This window comes from Clinocottus analis, unplaced genomic scaffold (assembly GCF_023055335.1).
Source record: "Clinocottus analis isolate CAN_PGR_092001 unplaced genomic scaffold, fCliAna1.0.p SCAF_14, whole genome shotgun sequence".
Classification (NCBI taxonomy): domain Eukaryota; kingdom Metazoa; phylum Chordata; class Actinopteri; order Perciformes; family Cottidae; genus Clinocottus; species Clinocottus analis.
Genome location: NW_027175865.1, coordinates 11,876,145 through 11,886,721, shown reverse-complemented (window position 1 = coordinate 11,886,721; position 10,577 = coordinate 11,876,145). Strand labels below are relative to the sequence as shown.

At 40.9% G+C, this 10,577-nt stretch overlaps 1 protein-coding gene across 1 annotated transcript; it reads right to left on the bottom strand.

Annotated features, from left to right (window-relative positions):
• Nucleotides 1-2,306: 2,306 nt before the first annotated feature.
• Nucleotides 2,307-9,891, bottom strand: col8a2 (collagen, type VIII, alpha 2). The gene is made up of 2 exons (XM_068575485.1): nucleotides 9,723-9,891; nucleotides 2,307-5,889 (listed from the first exon to the last, which is right to left on the bottom strand). The coding sequence occupies exons 1-2, from the start codon at nucleotides 9,883-9,885 to the stop codon at nucleotides 3,986-3,988; spliced, it is 2,067 nt and encodes a 688-aa protein (XP_068431586.1). The 5' UTR covers nucleotides 9,886-9,891; the 3' UTR covers nucleotides 2,307-3,985.
• Nucleotides 9,892-10,577: the final 686 nt, after the last annotated feature.

Below are 10,577 nucleotides of genomic sequence, written 5' to 3'. Positions count from 1 at the left end.
CGACGTAAGAAGAATCCGGGTGGAAGACGAGAGCTCAACATAGTGACGACAGTTCCAGAAAATAACCGCACAATTATGGCTGTGTTCAAGGGTTGTTTTGCAACCTACATTTCATGAATTGTATGTGTTTGTGTGTACGTATATATATATATATATATATATATATATATATATATATATATATATATATATATATATATACATATAAATGTTTTAAGTTGGCATAGCACACTAAGCTTAGTGTCCTTCTGTTCCTAAATATGAAGGTGGCATCTTCAAATAGGGAAGATTGTGACAAATATTGTTTTTGTTTACAATAGGCCTATATTCATTTTAAGTGGAGTATGTTTGTTTTCCACATTTGTCTGCAATGAATGAGCATTCCAGGTAACTGACAATTGTTATCCAAGTAATCTCAACTGACCAACAAAAGCCTATCAATGCAGCTTACTAGTAGATCAACAAAGATCCTTAGTGGCCTGAAATGCTGTTTTTACTATATTGTATATCTCCCTCTAGTGTTCATTATTTTACTTGTAGCAGATTTCTACACCAGATGGAACTAAAATCACTTCCTATAACCTCAAAGGCTACTGACATGTACAAATACATTGGACAAAAAGAGGGGGCCTGACACCAACATACAAGAAGGTTTTTATTGATGTGATATCAATACAATCAAGTACTGTAGATTTTGTATAAGCAGATAAACATTTTTGATCAAAAAGAGTGCATTTTATACCCAGAGTCTATTGCATAGAGTGCACGCAATAGCCTTGTATGACAAACATATTTTAAGTTGATAGATTGTACATTACTCAAATAGAAAATAAAAGTCAACAAATAATCCTTCACAACAACTCTAGAATGCTAACTACATGTCGTAAATGCTTTTAACTCATCAATGCTGTTAAATACCATTTATACGTTCTAGGCTTCGGTGGTCGGTTTTGGCATCCCTATTAAATTATCATAAATGTATAAATACATCTTCATTAATTTCATGTGCAAATGGGAATGGCCGTTTGTATTTACTGAAACTCAAACAAACAAATATCCCTTAAGAACCGAAGCGAGGCTTAAAAAAAGTGTTTGTTTAAAAAAAAAAAGGAAAACAGAAAACACTTCAAAGCAACTTGTGACCGAGATGGAACACGAATCTTACTGACACCCGTTGACTGATTTGCACACAGGGCAAACTCTGAAAGCAAGACACAAGGTCAGAGAGTTACAGCCACATGCAACTCACATAACCATTTCATATGTCCAAAAATGGAAGGCGACAAAAAAAGGCAACATACAGTTCGCAACGAGCAGTCTTGTAGACTCACATTACAATAATGATACGTAGCAGTTGTGGGTGATTTCATGCTATGAGAAGGAAAGGACAAGAGCAAGTGCACTGTTTGCATTACATAGACTTAAAATACTGATTAGGCCTTATCCTAGCACTGCTTTCCTAGAAGAGCTACTGTTTATGTATAGTGAGACAGCATGGTAGATGATTTATAGAAACATTCTGTACAACATTTATTCAGATTGCAAAGCTCAATAGTTGGCCCACTCCTCCTGTTCATTGCATTTGTCTATTAGGTTTGTAAAGTAGTCCTAATTTCAGTGTAATGATAGTGCTTGGGCGGCAAAAGTAAAGGCACGGTAATTGGTCTGTAAAATAAGATACTTTTCTCGATGTCGCCCAAACGTCCTCTCTTCTGTAACTGCAATTATGATAAAAGATGTTTGCACACTTCATCAGAGTATCGTTTTTCTGTTCATGACTTGGTACAACCCAACAAATGTTGCACACCATTGGACCAATATGCAAAATAGTCAGACGTGTTCAGTGTCGTCCAGTAATGTATGTTTCGTAAATGTTGTTTTCATTATGTTGATGTCACCTCCCATAATCTACTCATTACCTTCATCTATTTTATAACGTGTTCCCTTGCTTTGCAGTGTGTGGATTTTTCTTATAAGCCCAAAGCAGGCTGAGAGATTTTGGAGTCAGAATACATGTGGAACATTAACAGGACTCTCAGCTCTTCCTCAGGCTATGTAACTTTATTCAAGTTTGTGATTATCCTTGTTGAAGTGTTCATTACCTGCCAGGGGGACAATGTGAACTACACACACACACACACACACACACACACACACACACACACACACACACACACACACACACACACACGTATGTTGACATAGTGACAGACAGAAGGGTATATTTACCAGAACATACAAGCACACGCACGCACGCGCGCGCACACACACACACACACACACACACACACACACACACACACACACACACACACACACACACACACACACACCATGTATCCTTAATGCCTTATCCAACAGAAATGAGTAAATACACCACTCTCACCTCTTGCCCTCCACCTCTACCAGAAATCTGGCAGAGGGTTGTTAAATGTTACACAACCTGTATTTCACAACATGAGGGCCTCAGGCAGTCCGTTTACTTATTCATGGTGTGGATACAGATTGATTCTCATCTTGTCCTTGTAGCCACATATGTTCCATGAAGCAAAACAATAATTCAGCTATTTTGGACACAATGGTTTGGGAATTATTAGAAACAATTTGATTCATGAATGCTTCACAAGTTGCATAGCAACTGGCATTGAAGGAAGAAGTCGATGTATTTTGTTTGTCAACCATTTGCATCTTTATTTTTCCCTAACAGTCAGCATTTTCACATATTTTACAAAATGTGGTCAGAAATGGGGCTTTCGTAGTATTTCAGCAGAGATTAATCACTTAGAATGTTAATGTGATATTACATTAATAAATGTGTACTGTACTATTAGAAAGCAGTAATGTCATGGTTAAAGTGTCTAAAGAGGATGCTTGCGACACCGTGATGGGATTTGCAGTGCAAATGTGAAAACATGATCAATACAAGGAAACGGGCCATTAATCCAGCTTGAGTTGTGTCCTAACCGTCCTTTTGTGGTTGCTCTATTCTATGGCATGTAAACATTGACATACATATAATCCTTAATTAATTTCTCCTGAAAGTAAAAGAAAAAAAGCATAATGTTTGCATTATCCACTTTAACAGAGCAGTTTATTTACTAAAGTCAAATACTGTGTGGTCATATTTACGCTTGGATTGTAATGCTTGGATTGCATTTCTGGACAGTTCAATAAATTATATAAAAAAAGATAAAGGTCATCTTAAATGGTCGCCAGCTAAATTCAGAAAGAAGCAGAGAAAAAAGCACCCTACAAATGCCAACTATTTGTCAAAATATATATCTCACTCTTAAAACAAAGATTTAATCCCATTAATAGTTTTAACGTAGCAATTGTTTAGAGTACCATAATGGTCAAACAAAAGAAACGTGAAAAGTATAGTATTTCAGCACAAAATGCCTTGTTTTGCCGTTGTTTTTCTATATGTTCTGTGTTGTAACGTGGCTCTTTATGTCAGTATTGCCATTCACGGTTTAAATATGAAGGAGGATGTGACTGCAGCCAGAGGAACCAATCACCCCCCAGGGTCTGGTGATGTCAGAGCTTGTGGGCAGTATGTGCAGTCACATGGGAAGGTTTGTCACTGGCACTTTACAAAGTAAGGCACTTAATAGTCTGAATCTGATAAACAACAACAACAATGGTGACAAGGACCAGATAATAACAATACAATTATGACAATATAATAATTAAAATAATATAAGCTAAAAAACACCATCATAAAATACAACACAAAACACACATTTGAAGGACATTTAAACAAAGAACACAGTATGATATTCCTTCCCCTGCTTTTTAAAACTTTCCATATTTCATTCACAAAGTTTTTTTTTTCTCGTTGATATTGCTGAGGGTGAGACAGATAAAGATGGTGGCAATAATATCGAGAATCCTATGGGTTTTGTGTTGCTGTAATGACTGTAGGTATTTTAGGTTTAGGGCTGCGCGGAGGTGCCAATATAGGAACATGAATGAAAGGACAGGGTTATGTGGGACATAGCAGAAATCCTGAGAAGGAAGAGTGAATGTATTCGGTAGAATAGAGGCCATTTGCCTGATCCGAGGGCATCTGGACCCATACTTGGTCGCCCTCCTTCAGCTCTAGGACAGCACTACCGGACGCCTGGTCCATGTAGCCTTTCTTGTATTCATCATAGGTGTAAGTAGCTGGCACATTGTTCTTGTACAGTGCCACCCACAGGCTTGTTCCCTTTACATGCATGTGGTATGCAAAGTAGTAGACACCAGAGAAGGGAGCAGTGAACATGCCAGTCGCAGGGCTGTAGGCATTTTGCCCGTTGTACAGGGTTCTGTCAAATTTGATTGGCATAGCAGAGGGAGGGAAAGGTGTTGTGAGGATGGCTGTGAAAGCTGGTGCCACAGAGGCAGAGAGTGGGACTTGACTGTATGCAGGCCCTTTCCTGTCCCCTGGTACTTCATCCCCTTCCAACTGTGAATCTGTTGGTCCTGCAACAACTGTTTGGCCATTTCCTGGAGGACCGGGAGGCCCTGGAGGACCGGGAGCGCCGGGGTTACCATTAAGCCCAGCAGGGCCTGGTTTCCCTGGAGGACCCTGGGGACCTATAGTTCCCTTCTCTCCAAACTTACCCAGGCCAGGAGGCCCTGGAAGTCCGGATTCACCCTTATGGCCAGGGCCACCCTGTGGCCCCATGGGACCCATGGGACCCTGTAGACCAGGAATTCCTGACTGGCCCCTGGGTCCTGGAGTTCCTATAAACCCTGCCTCACCTTTAGGCCCTGAAACACCTGTCATCCCTGGATTTCCAGGTAAGCCGATCTGCCCTGCATCACCTTTGGGTCCAGGTTTTCCAAAAGGACCTTGAGGTCCAGGAATGCCTTTCTCCCCAGGTATGCCAGGTTTTCCAAAGGATCCAGTGGAGCCTTGGTCACCTCTAAGGCCAGGAAGTCCTGGAGGGCCTTGGGGCCCCAGCTCTCCCTTCTGTCCTAGAGTTCCATGTTTTCCAGGGAGTCCCATTGGGCCTTGAAGTCCTGGTGGTCCTGATTGTCCATCAAGGCCTGTTTCCCCAATTGGGCCGAGCATTCCTTGCTCTCCTTTGTCCCCTGGGAGACCAGGCAACCCACCATAGCCCTTGTCTCCCTTAGGCCCACTCAGACCAGGTTTTCCATAACCAGGAGTGCCAGGAAATCCAGGAGAACCCCTGAGCCCTGCCTCACCTTTTGGTCCTGGTAAACCTAATCCTCCAGGTAGGCCGTCTTGCCCAGGCTTCCCAAACCCAACTGGTCCTGGCAGACCTTGTAGACCTGGAGCCCCAGCCTCTCCTGGTTCTCCTTGTTCCCCCGGGAGTCCTTGATCACCTTTAAGACCAGGCAGTCCAGACAAACCTTTTAGGCCTGGTTTGCCTATACCTGGAAGACCAGGAGGTCCTGAAGTGCCTTTCAGCCCAGGAGGGCCTCTTATACCTGAAGGCCCTGGCTTTCCATTTCCATTCTCGCCCTTAAACCCACGTTCACCCGCTGGGCCAGACAGACCTTTTGCGCCTGGTTCACCCCGAGACCCAGAGGGGCCTCTCATGCCTGGAAGTCCAGGTTTCCCATTTAGAGACAAGCCAGCTGGGCCAGGTAGGCCAGGATGCCCTGGAGAACCTCTGGAACCTGGTTCACCACGAGGACCAACCTCGCCATTAAGCCCAGTCATTCCTTTTGGTCCAATCTTTCCTGGGAGTCCTGGAAGTCCAGGCTTACCAATTCCTGGAAAACCAGGAGGTCCTTGAGAGCCTGGCTGGCCATTGAGACCCGGCTTGCCCAGACCAGGTTTGCCTGGAATTCCTTCTGGCCCAGGGGGGCCTCTAGGTCCAGGTTTGCCTTGGAGGCCTGGTTCCCCCTTGACTTCCATCATGGGTGGCATATCTGGAAAAAGAGAAGATATTGTTCTATTGTTGTCATGATAATTTAGTTAAAAACAAATAATAAAAAAAAGATCAGAACATGTATAACATGTAACATATAAAAGTGTTTATGTGGAAAAAAACAAACATTTTTTTAAAACCAGCCTTTACTATTAGGAGCAATGGGTAAAGTGACAGGGAGAAACCCGAGGTTCACTCAAACAATTTTGATTTGTGATAAAAGAATGGCCAGCTCTACCACCTGAGCCACAGCTGTGTAGTGTCTGAATGCATTTAGATGGAAACCAAAACAATTCTCCTAATTTACTGTAGGTCAAAGCAATACAAAAACCCCTCAAGGCTGCAATTCCTATCTCCACTGAACCTAACTGCAACAACCAGCTGCTTCACCATTAGAAGTAAATTCAAACCTGTTTTTCACTCAGAACAAAAGATTACTTCATCATCATGTAAGAACGAAAGCTACATGTACACACTGGACTTTACACAGTCCTTTCACTTAACAGTAAGGGTGTCAGACTTTTAAAAGAATTCTTAAACGTATGCCTGAAGATTCAAACTGTTGCAAATGCCAGCCAATGGACCAATTCTTAGAATATATTTATTTGTGTTGATATCTATGAGCTGGTTAAGTTTCAAAATGTCATAGTCAGTATTGAAGGAATAAATGCAGCTGCAGACGCACTAAAGAGAAAAGATGTAAGAAAATGAAATCCAATTTACATAATTGTCTCATCTGATGACCTCTGTCCATGCATCAAAGGCATGGTAAGCTTTCTCACTATTCAGGTCATTAATTAATTATTTTCTTAACTGCTTGTTCATTGTCATGAATCAAAGGTTACAATGAACAGAAGGCTGGCTCTAGTCTGGCCAGGTCTCCAATCCATATAATAATGTAATGATACAATGAGACACAAATTCACGTTTCTGTTTTACACGTGAGTAGTTTGTGTTTTAGAGTGTCTTTAAAATGTTTTGATTGTGTAACAAAGCGGAAGCTTGACTGAAGATATATGCCACATGTCCGAGACTGTCTCATTATCTTTTCCAAGCTAAGTGAAGCAGAACACAGCAAGGCCACACAGAGCAGAAACACAGGCCTGGTCTGCATTCACAAAATGTCAGCAGGTTTGCTTTTGCTCATCTCAACAACACTGTTGGCCCGGTGGCCAGAGGGCAGCTCACCTTGTATTCTCTTCATTAGAAAGCACAACTGACCAGTATCCACATTTTATAATGCATAGTGTCTGTTTGGATCTCTGTCAGACAATCTTGAAGTGAATTAGAGTACTGACCACGGCTTCAGTCAGCCTAAAATAATGAAAGCAAAAATTCAGCTGTGGAGAAGTTATCCTCATTTTCTAACCATATCTAAAAACAGTGTTATGTGACACTCGTCCTCTTAAACCTGGGCTCTGTCAATACGTCAACAGCAATGAATGGCATCGGAGAAAACATATTATTTTCTCTACCTTGTAAGAAGCTTACAGAAAAATGAATGTTGGAAATCCCATTATTCCCTGACTATAACTACAGAGCACCTCTTCCCCCTGCTGGCACTTAATGAGAATGCAGCCTTTTCTTTTAAATATCTGACACAATAATGAGAAACAAAAGCTTGATACATTATACAGCATATGGGTGAAAGTACTGTATGAGTATAGGTGGGCTTTTTTGTACAGTATTGTGTTCGGCATATGGTAAGCTTGCATCATGTAGTTTTAAAGACTGAGAACTATGGTATACAAAGTAAAATGTCCCCACAATGGATAGAATCAACTTAAAGCAAAATACCAATTTTAAGAATAAAGGTTTTATTTTTGTGGTTTTGGTCATTATTGCTATTCTGTATATTACTATTTACACTTTAAGATTTTTATTTAAATATGTATAGACATTACCACCCAATATGTGGGTAAATGATGAATCTGCTTACTTTGACCTGTATTTACCAGACTCAGACTGTACAGTTCATGTGAGATTTCAAATGTAATCACTTTTGTATCCTCCTCCAAATGAATGATTCCTATAATATGTTTAGACTAGAAGTTTGTCTAAATCAGCGAGGGTGCCAGCCGAAACATTGTATCCAGGTGTGTAGTGAGCATTCTGGCCTCAGCTTTGTTTGTTTATCTACAGTAGAGCGCCTAAATAAATCACCAAGAGAGAGGAAATAAGGTGCTTCACACTTGAGAGGATATAATGGCTTCTTCATTACTTGTTGCGATTCTCTCCAGATGACAAAGACTTAAGTTGTGCTTTCAAATACATTTAAAGTGACAGAGTTACACAATTGATTGAACTCTGCTCTTGTAAGAGCAAACCTGCAGGAGCCTGAGAGCAGTACTGACTCTGGCCATGCAAAGATTGATGCACAATCCACAGCTCATAATTGCTTGTGATTGCACAAGAAAACCTTTATACAAGACTGGAAGCCTTCTTCTTCAAGAATGTCTTGCGTTTACATATTTGACAAAGTTTTTTTTAATGTTAGTATTGCCCTTTATTTTTCCCTGGACATCTATATTCCACCTTTCGATAGAAAAATATTCTTTGATTTACTTCACTCATATACTTCATTATGATATTACACATCTTATACATCCAATCTAAATATCCTATATATGTATTACTCTTCGTTTTCTTACATTTAAGACAAATTTGTTCATAAAGATCAATTGGTGAATTATTACAGTGGTGATGCAATGTGGACATGTGACCACTGGGTGGCAGTAAAGGCATTGTGTTCATGTGAGCCACATGGCACATTAGTTTCACTCCTCCAAATCTTAATCTTGTTTCTAGCACACTTTGAAATCCCATTTATAGAAAGCATAAATTCTATTTGCAAATCTTTGATGTTTCTGTGAGGGATTATACTGCGACACATGAACAGTAAGATTGCTCTGAATCCAACTTCTGGAGTCTGTCTTTTTCCAACGTCATATTATGGCACTGAAATGAAAAAGTGCCCGTTGTTCGCTTTGAACTTTGCTTTGAAGAAAGGGGCCTTCGTTCACACATGGCGCGTCTCATCTGATCCAGAGCATGTATTGGTAGTTTGAGTAAAATTTGATAATGATAGCAATGACAGCAAGGACATTTTCTTCAGGATGATTATCACGCCCTCCCTGTCTCAGTTACCCTTGCCTGAGCCTTTTATACAATCTATTTTTATATCCTTCACACTCTTTTCTTCATCACACAGCTGAAGAATATTTGATAAACAGTGTAGTAACAGCATCCAGATGGCAGGAAGAACAACTGGCCAAGTGGAGCTCAGCAAACAGTGGGCAATCAGGCCTCCATTAGGCCCCAACTGAGAAGCTGCCAAATGCTGTCGGACCGCAGGGCAACGAGACACACACTCCAGTGAGTCCTTTAACTGCCTGAAGAGAGCCACTAAACCAGTGGCTTTAGGCACAAGCCTGTCCTGGGACGGTTTTAACAGTCCCAGGTCAGGCTTTTCAGTCGCAGATTTAATTGCCATTGTTGGAGACTTCTTTGGTTCCTAGGACGCTGTTATATTTCTGTTCTTTCAGACTTATGATACACATCCGTGCTGACTGGTTCAGATAGTTGGAAAAAGTAACTTAGATACTGTTTGCAGGAAATAACTTTGAGTTGGGAACTATTCAATTTGAAATAACTTGCATAAACATTGAGCCTTAACTATAGTGTGACTATTGTGTACACTTTAACTAATATCAGAGACACTGAGACTTGTCCCTGAAAAGTGATTGGCCCTATAAGTTAAAAACAAACAGTTTATGTAGAGCATTCATGTAAAAGTGACACACTGTAATCTTCCTGGTCCCATGGATTACTTACCAACATAATGTCCCTTGCCTTCCCTGAATGGGGGTCCAATAGGCCCTTTCATCATGGGCTGCATGTACTTCATGTGGGACACGGGGGGATAGCCTCCAGCAAGAGCACGCGCTCCCAGCATCAGCAGCACACAGGCAGGAGCCAACAGCATGGTGAGCAGCATCTCAGCCGTCAGATGTCACACAACAATAACTGGAGGAAGAAATAGAACAGAAAAGAGGTCCTTATTTGTTATTATGCTCAAATGTATATGTTTTTTCTTCAATTGAAGTTTACAAGGAGAAATCAAGGAGTCAAGGGGAGCATGATGGGCTGAAGCTGATGTGGAATTTACACCCACTGTGATTATGAGTTAAGGGATCATAATGTTGTCAGTTAGAAATCTTTTCATCATGCTTTGATGCATTTCCTCATTCATTACACCACTCAATAGCAAACATTTGTGGAAACACATTTGAAAATTGGAAGAAACCAATTTTTGGCAGAAGACCAACGCTTCTTGAAGGAGGGAAAGCAGAAGATACTAATGCCCAAATAAAAATGGGCTAAAGGTTGGCTGACTTTTACTAAAACATGAATTACTTCAATACTTTAATAAATATTAAAGACAGGCACGGCCTCCATGACTTGTTCCCATACATTGTATATGTCACAAACTCTTACAAATATAATGTAATGTGAGCATAACTGCTGATGTATGCCGCTGCTCTCTCCTGCTACACCGCAGGCGGTAAGTATTTGGTTGGGTTACTATTTGGCCGAGATGGCTCTCAGAACCTGTGGCAAGCAGATCTGTTGACTTTAATTTACTTCAGGAAGAAATAACCACATCTCCCTCTGCCAAATATTTGCACA

Excerpts from the sequence above, each read along its gene's own strand:
- col8a2 (XM_068575485.1), bottom strand. The coding sequence starts at position 9,885 with ATGCTGCTCACCATGCTGTTGGCTCCTGCCTGTGTGCTGCTGATGCTG. Across the intron at positions 5,890-9,722 it reads AGGCAAGGGACATTATGTTG|ATATGCCACCCATGATGGAA; the intron begins GTAAGTAATCCA and ends CTCTTTTTCCAG.